Source organism: Saccoglossus kowalevskii, chromosome 13, assembly GCF_978046115.1.
Source record: "Saccoglossus kowalevskii chromosome 13, keSacKowa6.1, whole genome shotgun sequence".
Classification (NCBI taxonomy): Eukaryota; Metazoa; Hemichordata; class Enteropneusta; family Harrimaniidae; genus Saccoglossus; species Saccoglossus kowalevskii.
The window spans coordinates 11,987,022-12,008,498 of NC_140653.1; the positions used below are offsets into that span (position 1 = coordinate 11,987,022).

The 21,477-nt window shown below is 35.0% G+C and overlaps 1 protein-coding gene across 1 annotated transcript in view; it reads right to left on the reverse strand.

Moving 5' to 3' along the window:
* The window catches only part of LOC100372429 (ras GTPase-activating-like protein IQGAP1), a 56,747-nt gene that overhangs the window by 12,877 nt on the left and 22,393 nt on the right, over positions 1–21,477 (reverse strand). The window contains exons 11-32 of the mRNA XM_006818264.3: positions 21,085–21,245; positions 18,081–18,171; positions 16,326–16,489; positions 16,159–16,198; positions 15,123–15,286; positions 14,736–14,820; positions 14,300–14,463; positions 12,571–12,661; positions 12,139–12,312; positions 11,550–11,692; positions 11,205–11,375; positions 10,629–10,712; positions 9,734–9,805; positions 9,443–9,512; positions 8,124–8,210; positions 6,638–6,759; positions 5,581–5,885; positions 5,408–5,482; positions 4,650–4,808; positions 4,126–4,266; positions 3,638–3,722; positions 3,185–3,349 (exon numbers count right to left, since the gene is read on the reverse strand). Of these exons, the coding sequence (XP_006818327.1) occupies positions 3,185–3,349; positions 3,638–3,722; positions 4,126–4,266; positions 4,650–4,808; positions 5,408–5,482; positions 5,581–5,885; positions 6,638–6,759; positions 8,124–8,210; positions 9,443–9,512; positions 9,734–9,805; positions 10,629–10,712; positions 11,205–11,375; positions 11,550–11,692; positions 12,139–12,312; positions 12,571–12,661; positions 14,300–14,463; positions 14,736–14,820; positions 15,123–15,286; positions 16,159–16,198; positions 16,326–16,489; positions 18,081–18,171; positions 21,085–21,245 (2,813 nt within the window). The remainder of the gene's footprint in view (positions 1–3,184; positions 3,350–3,637; positions 3,723–4,125; positions 4,267–4,649; positions 4,809–5,407; positions 5,483–5,580; positions 5,886–6,637; positions 6,760–8,123; positions 8,211–9,442; positions 9,513–9,733; positions 9,806–10,628; positions 10,713–11,204; positions 11,376–11,549; positions 11,693–12,138; positions 12,313–12,570; positions 12,662–14,299; positions 14,464–14,735; positions 14,821–15,122; positions 15,287–16,158; positions 16,199–16,325; positions 16,490–18,080; positions 18,172–21,084; positions 21,246–21,477) is intronic.

Sequence of the window (21,477 nt, forward strand, 5' to 3'; positions counted from 1 at the left end):
CATAGGGCTATGATTCCACAGCTAATGGAAGGTGAGACAATGTTAGCGAATCGATCGAAAAATACTATAATTTGTGTAACATTCTTACCGGACATTCTTAGCATTGAGATCGAGTTACAAGACCGAAAGTTTCTTTATTTACTTTTTCACTTTAATTCAGAAATTTCGATGAAGATAAATAGTCATTTTGTGTCGTCATAAACGTCAACATGCGGGTTTGCATGATGAGCACGGGAGATTACTTCATAATAATATTGATTGGCATAGCGTTTTTTTCTGAGAAATTTCCCGTGAAATATTATTCACAGGATGACTTGTGTTCTAGGCAGTGAACTTAATGAACTTTTGAATGATGACTATTTTCCCCACTGTTAACAATGTGAGCTTATCATGAATATGTTTAATTAATACTGAGTTATTCAAATAAAGGTTCTGGTGTCTACATTGCATATTTTGTTGTGATGTTTTGTTGTACCATCATAAATGGTACATTTTGAGGAGCAGACTGCCTAATTTGATGTCATTAAATTACACACAAAATTAGAGCTCAGGTTGCACCAGCAAGCACCATTTTCAGCATGCTGTTCTTGTTTTCGGCGGACGACAGAGGGGACACCTCCCTCTCCTTCTCTCTTCTCCGTTGTGCTCGGTCGCGGGAAAATGCTCCGCAGTTTCCAGACAAAGTTTACTAATACTTTTTTTTCTTGATTAGTAAATTTACTATTACCTAGAAAATTCCAGAGAGAGCCCAGATATACACATAATTATAGTAACGCCCATTCGAGTTCTGCATGTTCTTTTACAATGACCGCCAGTTTGCAGGTCATGTGCATAATAAATAACGTGTAGTCCGATAGTTTGCGATCTTGGGACTATTTACACGGTATGTCAAATATTTGATAATGTGAATAGGTAAAGCAGAAACGTTGGTTTTCCGCAGGTGCGGTGGCAGTGGATTGTTTTAGCTTCACATGTACATTAACGATTTGGAAAAGTTTTCCGATGTAGGTCGGATCAACTAAGATTCACTTTACTACAATCTGCTGCAATTTGGATTATCCATGAATATTTCCTACAATTTGTGCAAATGTACATCATCATGTATTAGTCCCAAGACCCTAGACAAAGCAATACAATTTTAACATGTCAAATATTTAGCCGATCTTATTCGGGAAAAAATGACAAATTAGGTAATTCTGGAAAGCATGCATGGCACACGTAAATCAAGCACATTATGTTAAGTAGTCTCAGATTGGAATTTAGGACAAATTATTTATTACATGAGATCATGCAAAATGAATTATTTTAGAAAGAAAAGGTAATTAACATTAAGATCTGAATGCAGAATTTCTAGAGTTTTGAAACAATGTTCTCTCAAAGCCTCACTGTAATAAAAGGTCCCTAAACCCACAAGATTTGTGCATATTGCAAGTCTTGACTACCTTCCAAAATCTGTATTATGTGGTTACCGGTACTTATTGTAAGATTACTACACAGTGCCAGAACCCCACACACCAATGGGGTCAGTTTGGTCGCTGTTATGTCTGCGTACATGCTTTTATGAGCATTCTCGATTGATTGACCGATTCATTCATTCATTCTTTACTTGATTCAAGTGAATGATTTATCTGTGCAGAATAGCCAGGTATGTAAATTTTTCTAAAGATTCAGTGATCATGTGTTTTCTTCTTCCTTTCTCACCCATGTCCAATGCCGTGTTTGTATATCCCTGCTATTTAAATAGATTTATTCAAATGTTTTGAAATACTGAATACTGCCCTCTTTAAGCATACAGGCTTAATAGCACAATCATTCCATTCACTTTTTTTAATAAAAAAAGAAGTCTACATTCAACACACAAGATATATCATCAAATTTAATAACGGTATGCAATCACATTGACCTATGATTAAAGAATGTATTAATGTGCATTTTTCTGCAAAGGCATTTGCAAGTTAGGTTTTGTTTTTTGTGCTAGGTTCCCTACATGTTACTGTTGGCTGTTCTGAATATTTCAATGTGTATTAAGTGCTAATGGGACAACACAATGTAGTGTATTTGCTATTACATGACAGGGCTTTGTAACAATCATACTGGCATTATGGCAAATATGCGCTTTCCCGGCATAAACCATGCTTGATCAAACATAAACACCCATACACCTTAAAGGTGTCCCCCCAAAATACATTTAGTGACTGACTCCTGCTCAGTGGCTTTGGCCTTTTCATTGAGTATGTACACATGTAGCACATCCATTCTGTGCAAGTTCCCACCAACAGTTAGTAGAAATCACAGTATTTTAAAAGTGTCAACATTAAATAGACAAAATAAATGTCTGGTGATTGTAAATTTAAAGCATTTCATCTTAGGTGACAGAACATTTCCATTTATCAGTTTAACGAGGAATTACTGAATAAAATAGAGTACACAACCAAATGCATACAACATGGCCGCAATGTTCATTCGGGAGATGTATATGGACAGTGTATTTTTGAGCATGGCAGTAAAAGCACCTATTGCGTAGCCGTAGATGCAGGTCAGAGATCAGTTTGAGGCAAAAGCTGAGAGAGAACATGTTGTCAAAAATAATAATAATAAAAAGAAAAAAGTTAATCGTGCAGTTCTAAACTTCCTTCATACTACATAGAGAAGAAGACAGCATGAATGAATGCTGCGCAGGGTACCCAGAAGTCACTTGTATACAGACTTACCGAATACTCCTAACCAATGATAGTGACAAAAAATAAATAAATGAAAAAAATAATAAAATATATCATAAACTAGTATGAAGTGAGTACACCAGCAGTTATTGGAATAGATCAGTCTGTGCAGTTATTCAAATCAGTCAGTCTGTGCGGTTTTAGAGTGCAACATGCTACATTTCAAAGACAGTGCGCGCATTGCGGTATTAGAGGTGAAGTGATATTGACATGAACGATAGATCAATAATGTGCATCATACAAACAAGAAAAACGGCACACCATGATATTGGCGTTAAAAATCCTTGCTCTATAAATAAGACAATCAACCGCAAGAACCAGATGAAAACACTGATGCTCATAACACTACAGTTCCACACATGTTGGAAAAACGTAGATCACTTATATTATTTACTGTTAAACACTCGGAGCCTCTCCCATTCCGAATACAAACACTTCGTTTCTGAGGGTAAAAAAAAACCTACCATTTTATTGGAAGCCGCAAATTGTAACATTTTAGCAATTGAACCCAAGTTTCTTCGCTGTTGCATTGTCAGTCCCCGTTCTGGCCCCACGTCAATGATGTCGAAAGCATCAGGAGCAACTATAGCTGGGTTCATGTAACGATAGTATACCAAGTTTCCAATGGCCTGCAAGAATCAGAAAAAAATGTATGTAAAATTAGGTACTATACAAAAAAAAAAAAACAATGTCCAACAATCATCCTATTTTAGACAACCAATAAAAAAGGATTTAAACAATTAATTCTAATATCTTGTTTTGTTGACTACTTTTTTCTATTTACAGGTGGTCAGCTGCTGACAATTCAATTTCTGGATCTACTACAACTTTGTGCAACCATGAGAACTAAAATCGAGATGAAAGTGAAATCCTGCTCCACTAACTTCAAAAAGATGAAAAAAACAGAGCACACTTACCTTGAGAACATCTTCGTCTTTTGCATCGGGAAATTTCTCATCCAGCGAATCACATAAAACCTTAGCCATGATACGAATACCATACCTGGTGATTTAATATTGATACTGAAATTGACAACTTCCCTAATTAAGGGTAGTGAGGCAATAGGGACGATTGACTACTAAGCAATTTGCTATGTCACAACTTTTATGTATCGTAATTGCACATTGAACCAAAAATCACAATTATTGTATACTGAATCATTTAAATACTACTTGTTTTGGCCATAGATATTTAATTTATGTAAGTACATTTTTGCCCACTCACTTTCGTGCCCGCTATTGATATTGTACAAATTTCAATGAATATACTAAGTTTGAACAAAATATGTCTATGCATGCTTGAGATCCTGATCCAGAATAGCAGAAATGCTTGATTTTGCATGAAATGACAACATGCGATAAGCACTCTCAACAAAAAATTGTGGGAAAATCGTGGCAATACTTACGGCAACTTATCAACATTGGTAACGATTGAATGAAAGAATTTCTCAGTCACTTTATGGAGATTACTGATAGATTTTGATAATTGTTCACGGACTTCCTCATGCTTCAATGCTTGATCTGCAGTCACATCATAAGGCAATTTACTGCAACAAAGAATGTCAGGGTATTTATAATACAAAAGTCTTCTACCGTCAAATCTGTATTAGAAGTCGCATCCCTAATACATTCTCGCCGCCAGAGTTTATTTCCGCTTCAAGAGAGGTCGAGGCCGTGGCATACAACGATGCCCTAATATATGTCGCACCCATTTTTTTGAGAATGAAAAAAAATCCCAATTTCTCATTTGTGTAGATGCTGTAATAGAATCCGCATCCTATCTGTTGCATTATACCATTTTAATAGAAGTCGCAGCTTCTAATACAGACTTTACAGTACTGGTCAATGCAATTTTCACGTGTCCATCAAAGTTTCCATAACAGATCGTGATCAAGTTAAAATAATGTATTGAATTCTTAAAGTTACTAACCTTTTCTCACCAGTCTTGGATTCCATCTGGTTCACCCACACCTTGTAGATGTCCACCGGGTTGGTGTTAATAATCAAATTCTTGTTGTCCAGGATCTCTTTAACTAAAGGTTGTAATAACTCACGCAATGAACTTTCACCTTTAGTACCTCTCTGAGCTCTGCAATGATATATCAGAAGATGATTTTTATAGCCTTTATGATTCTCTACAGAAACCATCAAGGTTCAAGTACTGTATAATACTTTTATTTTCGCTGAAGGAATTTACCACTTTTCCTATATTTTACCAGTCAAGCCCGCAAAAACCGGTGAAAATAAACATCATACGAAACACCTATAAAGTCTTTTTAGTGAAAATTAATTCAAGCTGAAATATAAAATATTTTACAGTACAAGAGACAACTGTCCCCAACGCCACATTAAACGATTTCACAAATCTAGAGGGATATTTCTAAAATTAATGCCTTAAATTCATTCTGTGGTATGCATCAACACATATTTTTTTTTGAGGTTTTTTGTCAAAATGTTTGGAAAAAAATTTGATGTCAAGTTTGAAATATTTTGTGGACTGCCAGAGCAACTCCGAAAGTTACAATATAGCGTAATTTTGCAGTATCTAACAAGGTATCTGAAATCTACATTATGACACGATGAAAATCTCAATTTCCAAATCAACTTGATTAATGCAATATTTTAAAAAAGAAAATCAAGTTGAAAATTCAACAATATTGTCAGCAAATCATTTTTTGTTCTACTCACCGGTTATAATGAAGTACCATTCGTATAACCATGGCATCTCCAATCACAACATCTAGGATTTTATCAACTTTTGATCTAAAATGAATATAGTAAATGTCTTTAATGCGCACTGAAACTACACAAATAAATCAAAGTCAAGCAGTTGAACAAATTATTAACAATGATACACTAACCGTACTTCCTCTTGCAAAGCAGTTTTGTACAATTTCAAAAGCAGAAACTCCTCTCTTTGATTAGACGCATAGTTGTACAACGTAAGAATAACAGACTGCATGAATTTATTGGTGGCACTAGGTGGCATTTCAAATATCAACTTAGCTAGGTAGTTTGGTTGTGTCTGTAGTAGGTAGAAGAGGTGTTGGTATGCCTCCAACTTCTCTCTCTTCTCCTTACTCAGTGATTTCAATCCCACAATGCTGGACGGACGACTCGTGTCGGCCTTCTCTCGTTTTAGCTTTTTACCGTGCATCACAACATCCTGTAAGATTGTATGGTGAAACGAAGTAAGAAAAACAAATTTCATGGCAAAAACAAACAAGCAGCCTATCAGCTGAGATAGCTCCGCTGTTAGCAATGCACATTTCAATTAAAGAACTGAAGATATCATTAAAAAATGAACAATATGTATATTATCAAAGCAACAGGACTTGCCGTTTTCAACAAGAATTCAAAAATATCACTTTTCACTAAAAATATCCATCAAAATTAGATAATTGAAGATATCATCACAAAATGAACAAATCTGAGAGAGGTCCACATGTAGTACCTATATATGTAATATCAAAGCAATTGGACTTGTGATTTTCAACAAAAATTTGAAAATATCACTTTTTACTAAAAATATCCATCAAAATTAGATAATTGAAGATATCGTGAAATGAACAAATCTAAGAGAGGTCCACATGTAGTACATATACACCAAGTATCAAAGCATTCAGGCTCGAAGTCTAAAAAGTAAAACATTGACACGGACATCGACGGACTATCACTCGTATGATAAACTCCGCTCAACAAAGTCGACAGCGGAGCTAAAAACAAAAGATTTATTTCAAGCATCTTGAGTTTAAAAACTTTTTTTTTTTTTTTTTGGCTTTACAGATTCATCAACCAACGAGGCAAGTAGAAGCGAAGCAGACAATTGGTCTGCACAACGTTGTTATCAGAAGCAGACCTAAAATTGTATTATTTTCAGTGTTATTATTCAACAAAGTTTAACAATAAACAACTAACCTGCAAGGTGATCCTGTTTCGTACAAGCAGACCAATTTTGATATCCATTGTATTCAAATCATGTTCTAATCTTTGATTTGATCTAATATCTGTTACTACTTGAGCACGTAGTTTTTGTAAGTCTAGTATTGAAAAGAGAGAAAACACCAAATTATAAGTCTTACTTTATTAGTGTACCACAAATAAAAGGGCCCGATGCAGCATGCTTTTTATTTCAATGGTTCATTGTTGCAAAGTGCAATCTTGTTTAGTCACTTTCATAAGACGCAACAGTTTGAACACTTTCCCTCTCAAAATTTGCTGCAACACTTTTCACATTTTTATGCGTTTTTCATGATTTCTTTATTAATTTTGGACCAAATGAACAAAGTCTTCCATGGAACGCAAGTCTTCATCAATTGTTTTAAAACAAGCAGCCTATTGGCTGAGATAGCTCCACTGTTAGCAATGCACATTTCAATTAAAGAACTGAAGACATCATTAGAAAATGAACAATATGTATAGTATAAAGCAATCGAACTTACAGTTTTTAACAAGAAGTCGAAAATATCACTTTCTACCAAAAATGACAAAAATATTTACCAAAATTAGAGAATTGAAGATATCATCACGAAATGAACAAATCTGAGAAAGGTCTACATGTGATATCTATATATGTATAATATCAAAGCAATTGAACTTGCGGTTTTTAACAAGAAGTCGAAAATATCACTTTTTACCAAAAATGACAAAAATATTCACCAAAATTAGAGAATTGAAGATATCAAGATGAAATGAACAAATCTAAGAGAGGTCTAACCAAGGTACACAACGGACGACGATGATGGACGACGGACGATCACTCATATGATAAGCTCCGCTCGACAAAGTCGACAGCGGAGCTAAAAAACGTTAGTGAATAGAACAGATGCAGACATAGAATAGTAAAAACAAAAGAATTGTACCACCACCATAGAAGGCAGGGTTTTTTTGTAACAGATTACAAAAGTTGACCTTTGCATTCAAGGAGTGAAAGTGGTAAAATGTAAATCAATTCTGATAGAACACAAAGGTATTTGTAACTTGACTTTGATGAGTCTGGTTCACATCTATCATTTATTTGCAGGCTGAGAGCTACGGGAATTTTATCAAATCTCATCTAATTAGATCAACTCTTTGAGCACCATAATTTCTCCCTCTAAATTTCTGATGTGACATTTTGCAAATTTTAGTGTTTTTTTTCTGAAATCATTTGCTACCTGTCTTGATCAGAATCTGATTTTAAAATATTGAAAAAACTACAAACTTTTAATATGTAAATGGTGCCAAAAGTCGACATAGGCATTCAAAGGATTGAGATGGAAGTAGTTAAAGTTCCCCTATAAACTGTAAACAATGCCCCATACTCACAGCTAGAATTTCAATTTTACAAATACAAATCTCTCTTTGGAAGGATTCTCTAGAAAATAAAAGTAGCCTTTTGTAAAACAATCAAGAGTTCATTTACCTAATTCTTCTTGCAAATCAGCATCGTTGTTATCGAGCAGATGAACAAATTTCCTCACAACAGACACAGATGGTGTTTCTGAATGCACTATAAGAAAAGAAAACATTAAGGTAAAGCCACAGCGGAGGATATGTTTATTGAAAACATTCCTCAGGAGGAACTGAAAACGATTAAATAGCAAAAACACAAAACAGAATACAGCACAATATAAAATACAAACAACAAAACTACCAAATATATCTACGAATTGAGGTTTTTCTGTATCAGTATTTATTTTGTTAAATTTAGCATGTGCAATGTTCACGTTAATATCTTCGCCACTAGAAATATAAATTTGTCATTTGCCAAAAGAGTCATGAAATGGTAAAATTTGTCGTGCAAACTTCATATAGTGATTTACTTTTATCATTGTGAGAATGGCATAACATGATAAAGTGATATTTATTTTCAATTTCTTTGTCAGTACAAAAGATACAAAGGTTACCTGCATCACACACAGCACCTGAGAAATTGCGTTTGTTGTTCAGTGGATTCGTTGCTTGAACAAATTTTATTTATTTATTTTTATATAAATTTGGCGATTGTGGCACTGTTGTGAAATATACAGCTGATAAAGATTTAAATCACGAAAATCACTAATACTTGAAGGAAATGCAGTCCTGGCGTTTGAGGGCGTGCACGTATGCACAGATTGACACAACCTGAAGGCTGGTATCACAGAGAATAGAAATTGTCAAATTTCATCATAAATGCATAAAATCTGGAAAAATATATGATTTATATGTAATCTGACAACATTTTGCGATAGTTCAGTGTCTTATAAGCACTCGTAACTGGTTTGGACAAGGTATTTTGTATTTTAAGGAGTGATTTTCGGCTGCTAGAAAAATGTGTGCACATTTTGTTTCCTCGCTTGTCTTGTATATAGTGCAAGCTGATCGGCCGGAAACAAGTATTAGTGATTTTTGTGGTTTCGGAACGTGATGATTAAATTTAATAACATGTTTGCTTTACATTACTAAACTGTTTTATTCTATAAATTTCTATTATTTTGAGCAAGGACAATGTCCTGTACCGGGACATAGTCGCTCGGTCCCATAGACGTCCATGCATTGAGACGAATAGATCGTCAGGCCCCTGTGGGTGTTGTCTGGCATTTTGCCATCATTCACAAATTTTGATTAACAATTTAGTCTATAAATTATGTTTATTTAATCCAAAAGTATCAAAAAAACAACAAAAACATAAAAACAGACAAACTGTTGCATGAAAATTTTGTTAAGAAACATGATGGTGCTCGAAAAGGGTTAAATACTTACTGAGGGCGTAATAATCTTGTCTTGCTTTGTTTGAACGTAAAAAGGCTTGGAGTTTAATGATCGAACCTTCCTGCAAAGTCGACAATGAAATAGTCCTCAGTTATCACAGTAACATGAATATAACTAACTTTTATGAAATGAAGAAAATATTGATACAGAGTATTGAAGCCACATTATGATGAACATTTAATCAGTAACACGTACAGTTAAGGGTATGATCAATATATTTTGCAATCATCATCATCATCATCATCAACACCACTAACTGGTGTTATATTTGTTCATACTCACATTATTTCTATAGAATTGTTGACGCTCTTTGAAGTGTTTTCTGGCTAATAACATTCGCACCAGGGCCTGCAGCTGTAATAACACAGACAACAACAGATGTCAGCACAAGTTACTTTATTTCCTGTTCTATGATTACTTTTAAATTATGCAAATTTTTAACTTCACAATTGGAGTTTCACAAAATGAAACAGACATTGTTGTGTTAGAAAGAGGCTTGTCAAAATGCAGGGAAATATTTCAACTCAAAAAACTAATAACTGAGTATGTACAAGTTTTATTTTGTCTTAAATGCATACTAGTATGAGCTGTTCAAAACCTGATTTAAATACCACCTGTGTGTTCCCATCATGCATTGCACAAAACAGCGAACATATTTCACAGTGGCACACATTCATATTGTATTGAGTGCCAAGTAACCAGAGAGTTTTATTTTACAGCAAGTCTCGGAAGTATTAGGGAAACAAGCCAGCAAACGTTCTCATTAATTTGCCAACTTTGGTTTTGAATAAAGTACATGACCTATAATTTGAATATTACGCTTCATTCTGTCACCATCAAATGCTAGTCATGTCTAAAAAAATATATTAAAATGTACGAAGTTTTACATGTACTGAACAGTGTGCAAAATTTGTTACGTTGGTTAAAACTGCTTTGTCAAAGCCAAAGTTGTCTGCAAATTAGTGAGCAAGTTTGCTAACAATGCTGCCCCAATACTTTTGAGAGTTGTGGTAAACTAAAAATACAGCATGCAGCATTTTAATGTTGTCTGTGATGTCAAATTAGTGACAAGAGACGGCAAATGCTGAGGTCTAAGGTAACTGAATCCAAAATGAGAACAATGCATGTCAATAATAAGACATAGGAAGGTGAGAGAACAAGGGCATCACATTGTTACCTTGGTAACTGTATCAACTTGACTATTTAAATAATCTAATCTTCCCTGATAGGTTCTTTGTTGAAGTACCATTCTCCACCAAGCCTACAAATGAAACGTGTATAAATTGTAACATTTGACGATTCCTGAAGTTTGTACAATATTATTGATATACGAGCTAACAGAGCAGATGTAGATATAGAATAATAAAAACAAAAGAAATGTACCACCACTATAAGAGGACAGCCTTTATCAGAAACATCTTAGAATTTAAAACAAAAATCAGGAGGAACATGCACCCTCTTTGCCTCAAGTACTTGAGATAGGCATCAATGTTTTGTTTTGTTTTTCTGGTTTTTAGTACCAAATAGTAGTTTAGTTAGCATTTAATAGAAAAATTGTAGGGTGAATATTATTGTCAGAACCATGCAACAAAGCAAATATCGTCAATGTAGTTGAGCATTTATTAGCAGAAGGGGGTATTCCAAAGAAAATGGCCACTAAATACTTTAGTTAAATGTAGCATTGATGAATCTGGTTGCGACACATGAAAAGAGTAGATATAAAAGCTTTTATCTCGTATAGAAATAGACAAACCTGTATTTTCAGGATAGCTGGTAACTGTGTAAACATAAAATTCTTTCTTTTCTTGTATTCTTTTCTGACCAATGTACCTCGTGTGTGCGATTGTAGTTTTACAATTAAATGCTCGTTGGATTTGAACAACAGTTGTCTATCATGCGCCGCTGTAACATTATGTACAACATTCTGCAAAAAATATCTTTTTATCTTAGGGTTGCACTCAATGAATTAGTCCACATGATTAGACAAATAGATTAGATCATTAGCCCAATGGATTAGCCCAATGGATTAGCCCAATGGATTAGGTTAAATGATTAGCAATGGTGAACAATGGATCAGACTAATAAATTAGATCCTTGCCTGTATTTCATCACGACTCAGTTGGCTCGTCTGTGGTGTGAAGTCTGTCGGTGGTAACCATGTATAGTCCATTGTCATATTATTGAAGTAGAATGGGATACCATCTTTAGTGGAGTGACACACCCATCCATTCTCTTTCATCTCTAGAAATAAGAAATAAAAAAACCAAAAAAAAAACCATTACATAACCATAATAAGAGCCACGACTCACCAAATCTCACATGTCAACTAATTTCAGAATGAGGCGCTTTAAATATAGCAGTACTGATCTAGAAAACATATTTGTTCTTCAATCCCAGAAACACTTGATTCTGTATCGCTCGAGATTTGAAGCGGACAAGAACTCAAGACTAGATTGAAACAATTTAGCAGGAGGGTAAGTGTGCAGAAGCAGGAAACAGAAAATTTGTTTTCCTAACTTTGTATTGATACACAATAAAAGGTTCATGAACACTCAGTAGATTATACATCATTCCAAATTTCAAAACACCTACTTCTTTGAATGGGGTGGTGTGTGATGGGAGATCAAAAAAATTAGTGTTTGATGAATAACAGTAGTTACATTATTTTTTTTATTATTGGTATGTACCTCCATTCAACTCTTTCTTCTTTTCTTTCATCGATTTCAAATGTTCCAAATAATCTTGATTGCATTCTGGGGAAACGCTAGATAGAAATACATCAGGCGACTTCAAAGCTTGAAGCAAGGCAGACGTGTTACTATCGTCCACCATTAAATTTATAGCAGCTAACCCAGTTGCCACTGGTGAGGAGAAGAAATAAAATAAAGAACATCAGGTCAAAGTCATGCATCTACTGGGGAGGTTGCTGAGACTTTCCCATCGACTATAATGCGAGGATTATCTTCATCACACATATCATGTTTCTTGATGGAATTTGCAGTACTTTTCACATTCTACAGTCCTGTCCGTAACGTAAATGTTGTCAATTTAGCCTGATCCATTGTATGTGTATAGTGGATAAGAAACAAACAAGCAGAAATAAAATAACTGTAATTTACATTTATTGGCTTCTAAAGCTTGGTTGTTAGCATCGTCAATAGCATTCTGAATCTCTTCCAACCACAGAACAGCGGCCGGGTCTTGAGTTCTCTACAAACAAAAAATGTAGTTCAGTCATGACTAATTGTACATATTAATTGTACATAATTGCATTTATTAAATTGATGTAGAATGCTCTACAGTTATACTATTAAAGTTGCATGTAATTGATGAGTTTCACGTTCACTGATTGCCATATACTGGGGGGAGGGGAGGGGGGTACAAGTATTGATTCTGTGATAGAAAGAGGGATGACTTTAAAACCCAATGAGATGTCTTGTAATTTTATGTATGCATGTCATATTTTGTTAATATAATATAAAATTACATCTTGTCTTGCTTCATGAGGACATGAATTTATCGTATCCATGGCAATGTGGACAATACAAAATCAACATCAACTGAAGCAGACACAAAGTAAAACATTTGCCTAAAACTGCATTACAACACTGATGATTTGTGTATCAAAACCCCAACCCTGCTTACAAGAATTACATTGTGATGTTAATGGTTTCTAAGCAACCAAAATACATAAAACTTGCTGTTATTGATTGAATGGCTATTCAGATGCAAACTTTCTACTGCTTACTATTTTGAAAAAATTATTTCTTGTTAGAGATGATTGAATGATAGTTTACAATAGTTGAAGCAGATTGAAGGATCATTGTTAGAGATGATTGAATGATAGTTTACAATAGTTGAAGCAGATTGAAGGATCATTGTTAGAGATGATTGAATGATAGTTTACAATAGTTGAAGCAGATTGAAGGATCATTGTTAGAGATGATTGAATGATAGTTTACAATAGTTGAAGCAGATTGAAGGATCATTGTTAGAGATGATTGAATGATAGTTTACAATAGTTGAAGCAGATTGAAGGATCATTGTTAGAGATGATTGAATGATAGTTTACAATAGTTGAAGCAGATTGAAGGATCATTGTTAGAGATGATTGAATGATAGTTTACAATAGTTGAAGCAGATTGAAGGATCATTGTTAGAGATGATTGAATGATAGTTTACAATAGTTGAAGCAGATTGAAGGATCATTGTTAGAGATGATTGAATGATAGTTTACAATAGTTGAAGCAGATTGAAGGATCATTGTTAGAGATGATTGAATGATAGTTTACAATAGTTGAAGCAGATTGAAGGATCATTGTTAGAGATGATTGAATGATAGTTTACAATAGTTGAAGCAGATTGAAGGATCATTGTTAGAGATGATTGAATGATAGTTTACAATAGTTGAAGCAGATTGAAGGATCATTGTTAGAGATGATTGAATGATAGTTTACAATAGTTGAAGCAGATTGAAGGATCATTGTTAGAGATGATTGAATGATAGTTTACAATAGTTGAAGCAGATTGAAGGATCATTGTTAGAGATGATTGAATGATAGTTTACAATAGTTGAAGCAGATTGAAGGATCATTGTTAGAGATGATTGAATGATAGTTTACAATAGTTGAAGCAGATTGAAGGATCAATAGCCAGACATCATTTGTCATATATATTAACTCAATTCATACCATAGTATAGATATGATAAGTTGAAAGTTCAACGACCTTGCTTCTCATTTTGGGGGTTCTCTGTATCAAAAATCATGTTAGCATATTAAACTGTACTGTACACACATTAAAATATAAGCAGATTTACTTTTCAAGATAATGGAAAAACACAACTTACCGCAGCCTTGTCTTGTTTCTCCGTGACCAGAACAGCTTGGTACAAATCCTTCTGTTTGTCTTCAACTCTACACAGATGAGCGGATGGTAGTAACAGTGCCGCTAAAGTCTCAGATGCATTGCCGCTATCAATGGCTTCGTTAATCGTACCAATTGCCACAATACCTACCCAAGATGCAGAGAGTATACAAACTCGATGAGACTGTGTGTCAGTATATGTTTTAATGTGATGTAGGAGATAATATGCTTGTATATTAAAATGTGTATGGCAAGTCAATATCATATAAATCAGTAACGTTCTATAAAAGGAGTATACAGGCTCTAACATGAGGGTGAGAAGGTACTGTCTATCTGAAGTTCAAGATTGGCCAAAAAAGTGTCAGATCTGGGAGGGAAAATTAACACGTGTGTGCAGTAATATTAATGGATGAACTTACGACCCTGTTCGTCTTGAAATTCACTGTTGACTTGATGAACAGTTCGTTGTATTTCATTATGTGTTAAATATTCACAGTCTTCTTGCTGTGGAAATCAAGAAACGTCAAAGTAACCTAGTACAGAACACATCCAAGTATGACAGATGGCACCAAGACAACTAATACAATTCACATAGATATCAAAGTTTGGTCTAATATCACCGATTTAAAACATTAATTTGACCTTGATTCCACTCATTCAACGAGAGGCAGGTGAACAAAAACCCTGTGCAAGTTACTGGAGGAAATACTAAAACTCTATTTAATGATCATATTTCTTGACAAACATGACAGAAAAATACAATAAATTTAAAATTACATAGTTACTATGATGCAGAGCATACCAACCTTTGTTTTAAGATCTTTGTTAGTGGTAAGGCATTCCTGGTACCTGTCTTGCAGAGAATCATCCACACTTCTGATGTCTGCATGGTCATTACTCAATGTCAATAATGTCTCATTGGCGTCCCCTCTCTCAATTGACTTATTGATGTTAGCGATTGCACTCAGTACTAAAATAAATATAAAACAAGCGGTCTTCGATCGTAAAAATTTACAGAAAATTCAAATGGGTAATTTACAACTTTCCTGGAAAAGACCTTATCATCAACCCCAAGACAGTTGAAGTGACTGAATAAATTTGTATAAATAATTTACAAATTTCTTTGTTTAGTAACAACAACAATGTTGAAATGACAACAACGTAGCCATAGTATGTACCCAGACAAAAATAAATCAAGTGGCACCATGGGAAGTGAGATTGTCACAAAATGTAGCAAAGAGTTTGCATAACATTAGATCATTTGATAGCGCCAATAAGAAAGTCTCTTGCTTTTTCGCAATGCTCATAGGGATTTTACTAGGGAGTTTGCTAACTTCCATACGAATCTTGATTGCACCCGCTTTAACACATTGAACGAAATTAACAAGTTTGAAAATGATTGACATGGTCATATCAACAAAACAATTTTTTATATTAATGTATGCAATAATAATTAGAGGAATTAAGATTTTACATCTATAATACAGATGTAGTAACTAAGGGGAATGACGAGATGATAGCAAAATAAATGCACGTTTCTAAAATTCACAATGCAAATGAGTGAGCCTGTAAAAAAAAAATTGGGGTTGGCTCATGCCAGTTACCACACGAGTGTATTGTACATTTTTGCAATCTGGAATACGACAATAAACCTTGCTCAATTATGTTTCCACAAGCAGGTATTATTTACATTTCATTAGTTGAATACTTTGGTGCTGAATTTACGAAGACAATAATTTCATCATTCATAGTGCTATAATCTGCCCATGATATATAAAATCAATTTTTTTTAGAAAACTTTGTGTTGTTCACGGCTTACACAAACAATTACAACATACTTACTTTGGACAGACGACACCAACTCGTCATGCGTTAACTGTTTCTAAAAAAACAAAGAAATAAAAACAATTATAAAATAGAACAGCTGCTGGAAATGTATTTGTTGGTAATGAACTACAAGCTTCAAGTCCTAATAATCGTAAATTTGAAATGTTTTTAGTTATCCATACCCCATCTTTGTTATTTTTCAAATTGGCCAGCTCAGCTTGATACAGACGTGAATATTCAGGTAAGACGGCTGGTAACATGGCTTCTGATTTCATGAGTGCAGCAATGGTATCTTCAGGCACTCCACGATCTATACAGCCATTGATAGTAGACACGGACGTAACCACTGTAATTATAGAGACACTTGAATATCATTGCCGAATGCAATGTGTTGTGCATGGCATGTATCATCAATATCTTTATGCAAAAAGTGTCAATTAGGTAGCAAACAACACTAGTATGGAAAAAAAAATATACTACTCAGTGATGATGATGCTTAGATTTATTTGGTAACACGCAGAGAGGACAATAACGGTGCTTAGAATCAATAGCAATCCTATTAAAATCAGATTATATCGGACATTTTACTATTTTTTCATTGTGATTTTATCATTTTTTTTTTCCCAGTTATTTCCCTAATTTTTGTATTTTAATTGTCTGATCACGAATGCCAAAATATCTGAGGAACCTCATTTAACTCCCACAAACTTCAATAACCAATCAGACAGGACTTTATATACAGCAATGGTTAAACTTTAAACGTTTGCACATAAATTGCACAATCACTGTATGCAAGGCTTTCTCTGATTAGTTGACGAAACCAGTCATTTATAATCTCATGAAAGAGAACTTCTATGGAGACGTTTGAGATCTTGAGCTTTCACAGTCAGAAAATTTAAAAAAGGGAAGTAAGAAAATCCAACTAAAAGAATAAAAAAAGAAGAAGAAAGGCCCAACAAGATCAGATTTCAATCAGATTGGATCAATACTTAAAGGCCCAATTCACTTGCCCCGGGGCAAGTGTGAATTGGAGGTGTGACTATGCTAATGAGTGTTGTTAATCACTTGCATAGCCTATGACACATCCTGTTTCAGCGGTCCAACATCACGTGACTTTGATTGACAGTAGTTAATTATTCAAGATTAGTAGCGTGTCCCTTTCCCCCGGTTCGAGTTTTTGACTTTTATTCGCCAAAATCTCAGCTTGTACACTATTTATTGTCATAAATACTACACAGTCACTGCTGTGATATTCATAGTCACATGCATCCACTTTGGCATGACATAATCGACCTGTAAGTTCGAGAAAACGCGCTATTACCGGGGCTTGGCTGGAGCTGTTTACTACAGCGTGACAAGCAAGGAAATAATCTCTATTGTTTAGAACCGTATTTATAGTATACCTGGGCCTTTAAGCTTCCCCCATCTGATAGAATGCCATTCTACTGTGTGTTAGGTGGTCTAGAACAGAATCTACTGTGTTAGGTGGTCTAGAACAGAATCTACTGTGTTAGGTGGTCTAGAACAGAATCTACTTCACAAATTACATTGTATGCTGATGAGTGAGCAGTCTGCTGAGGCTAATAGAACCTCCCCAATGTGCCAAGTCCGACAATAATAATAATAATACCTCAAGAAAACAGGCAAGTGAAATGTCCCTAATCATAATAAATGTAAATTAGGTCAGCATATCATTTTGGCTGATATATAGCAGAGCTGACCCGTATTGCAATTGTCTGAATACATGCAATGTACTTTGCTATATTCCCATCAAACTCCTATTATACAAATTCTCCTGATTGCAATGGCAATTTAGTGAGAGATAAAGCCGGTATGCCAGCTGAAAACATAATACAAGATTAACACTTGAACAGTACTACTACTTTGCATTCAGAGACAAGAGTCAGACAGCCTTTTCAAATTAAATCATTACTTACAGTTTTTGTACTGAACAGCATTTGTATTGGCTGTGTTAATTGTTTTCTGTATGTCATCTTTCTCCAAGAAAACTATGTCTCCACCAGAGGCCTGTAATGGGAGAAAATGTTAGGGATTAGGTGGAACATGAAATGGGACAGTAATTGAAACACAGCAGGAAAACAATATTTATCTTAAGAGGATTACTCTATACTAATCCAATCTTTTCACCACCAATTCCTACTTTTCATCACAAATAGTCTTGTTTATAGTCTGCACTTTCCTTCAGAAGAATGGTACAAAAATAGCCAATTGTTTTGAATAAAAACTGAAAATTTATTCAAATTTTGTCTGTTGGCTCCAAAATTAGGGTTCATTTCCATAAATATTGAAGAATACAAGAAGTACAGAAAAATTTGGGCGAGAAAGTCTGGTGGTGAAAAGGGTAAAAGGGACAGTAAATTACTATATATAACCGGTACTGTTTTCACCATTATTATTTTTTTAAGATTTAGTTAAAACAAGTCATTGTCAATGACACGTCCCCGTTCCGTTCATATTTGAGTGACATATACATTCAAAGCAGATCATGACCGAAATGCACCTGCATATGTACAACACATTGTGCTAAATCTGAACAAAATCCATCCATGCATGACTGAGATCCGGTTCTGGAATTGTGAAAATACGTGATTTTGATGCATTTTCGGCCTTAAAATGGCCATCATTCCGCTATTGTTAAGCAGATCATGAAACAAATGCACATACATATTTGTGACATGATGTACCTTGTGTGTGTGAAGTTTGAACTTGATCAATCCAGACATGTCTCGGATACGGATCCAGAACTGAATTCTTTAAAACAAAATGGCCGCCAGTCGGCTATTTCGAACTTGATCCGGAAAAAAAAATGACGTGCATCAAGGTCCTATTATGTTTAATGTATGTACCAAATTTGAATGAAATCCGTCCATGCATAACTGAGATCTGGGTCCGGAATGATGAAAATGTGCGATTTCAATGCATTTTCGGCCTTAAAGCGGCCGCCATTTGGCTATCGTTAATGAGATCATGAAACAAATGCACATACATATTTGTGACATGATGTACCTTATGTGTGAAGTTTGAACTTGATCAATCCAGACATGTCTCGGATACGGATCCAGAACTGAATTCTTTAAAACAAAATGGACGCCAGTCGGCTATTTCGAACTTGATCCGGAAAAAAAAATGACGTGCATCAAGGTCCTATTATGTTTAATGTATGTACCAAATTTGAATGAAATCCGTCCATGCATAACTGAGATCCGGGTCCGGAATGGTGAAAATGTGCGATTTCAATGCATTTTCGGCCTTAAAGTGGCCGCCATTTGGCTATCGTTAATGAGATCATGAAACAAATGCACATACATATTTGTGCCATGATGTACCTTGTGTGTGTGAAGTTTGAACTCGATCAATCCAAGCATGTCTCAGATACGGATCCAGAACTGAATTCTTTAAAACAAAATGGCCGCCAGTCGGCCATTTCGAACCCGATCCAAAAAAAAAAATGATGTGCATCAAGGTCCTATTATGTTTAATGTATGTACCAAATTTGAACAAAATCCGTCCATGCATAACTGAGATCCGGGTCCGGAATGGTGAAAATGTGCGATTTTGATGCATTTTCGGCCTTAAAATGGCCGCTATTCGGCTATCGTTAATCGGATCATGAAAAAAATGCATGTGCATATGTCCCATATAATGTGTGATGTATGAGTGAAGTTTGAACTTAATCGGTCCATGCATGTTCGAGATGCAGGTGATTACAGACGCACGGACGAACGGACGGACGGACGCACACAGGGCAAAACATAAGTCCCCGTTTTCGGACTGCGTCCAAACGGGGACTAATAAAAAAGTGCAATTACAGAGTGTATACTGGGGGTAGCATGAACAAAGATCTGTTTTTTATATAAAAATAAAAACCTTTACGAAAAAAAAAGCCAGACAATACTTGCAGTACACTGGCAGAGGAGTTTGTAATGACAAAAATTATAATACCAATTTTTTTTTTTTTGTCATTGGAGACGAATGTGTATCTACATAACACAAACTATATGTTTATTATCTGAAGTCACAAAATTCAGGCCTTATAGTAGTAACACTGAACTTAAATTTGAGAACCCTTCTAGATAACAAAAATGCTATGGAGTTCTTTTGACGACTGGTGAATGGATAGCCAGATTCCTCACAGTCTTTTAAAGTCGCGGTGAACAAAGACAAATTCATTAGAAGTAAATGATTCCCAGACCGTTGGATGTGATAATTTCCATTCTCACTCATACATATACACAGATACAAGTCTCCAAACAAAGAACGGTTAGATTACATGCACATTTGTAAAAATTGAAACATTCAGATAAATTGAAAACCGGTGACGAGATGCGACAAGGGCATTCACACAATCAACCAATGCTAAAGAAGCTTTGTAGCAAACGTGTGTTGTAACACGCATCATTGCAAAATTACTTGAGTATTGTGGCTTGACGACTGAGCTGTATTTTATCAGGCGTCGCCGCGCAGGTTCAATTTGTAGACTTATGGATAACGCAACGTCTATAGTATGTAACTCGTCTGACACCATTTATTGTCAACTGAATAAAGTTTAGAACAATACGAAAAACTACACTCTTGAGCTCGTGAGCTCGTGAAAACTCCAAGAACGTAATCAAACAGTAATAAAATTGGCGCACTGAAACTGATATGCAGCCTCTTTCTGGTATCGGTCTCTGATTGGTCATTTATCGGTAATATTTAGCGTTCTCGCTGCATCTACCGACAAGAATCAAGACATCACAAAGAGAAAAATATAAACATCAAGCGAATGGATTAGAAGAAAGATAACAATACCAACAAAATGAACGTAATGACAGTGGAGCCAAATAGAGAAAGAGTAGAATTCACACAGCATCAAGTTACTACTGACAACTAGTTCCACAGACTATACATATACCAACTTAAGCTTAACTCGTATTTTACCTCCATTTCCTGCTTGTATTTAACGAGCGTATCCCGGTACCATTCGCTATTATCCTTTGTGATTTCTCTTAAAGCCACATCAGGAGATGAAAGCGCATCAAACAATTCCAGCTCGTCCCCGTTATCAATGGCTGTATTTATGACGTCTAACTGCGTGAGTACTTTATGAGAGGAGAGAAAATATGTATAGCAATAAATGAATGAATGAATGATTAATTAATCACAGAATTGATTTTCTTTTCTTTTTTATAAAGAAAATTTGTACAAATACATTATACCAGAGTTGTATTAATATTTCAATAGTGTTTCATAGTGGTCAGGCCTAGAAAAGAAAGTTTCTGGTCAGTGCAAGCACTGGTGTTGATCTTTTAAATTATTTTGCTCCTGTACATC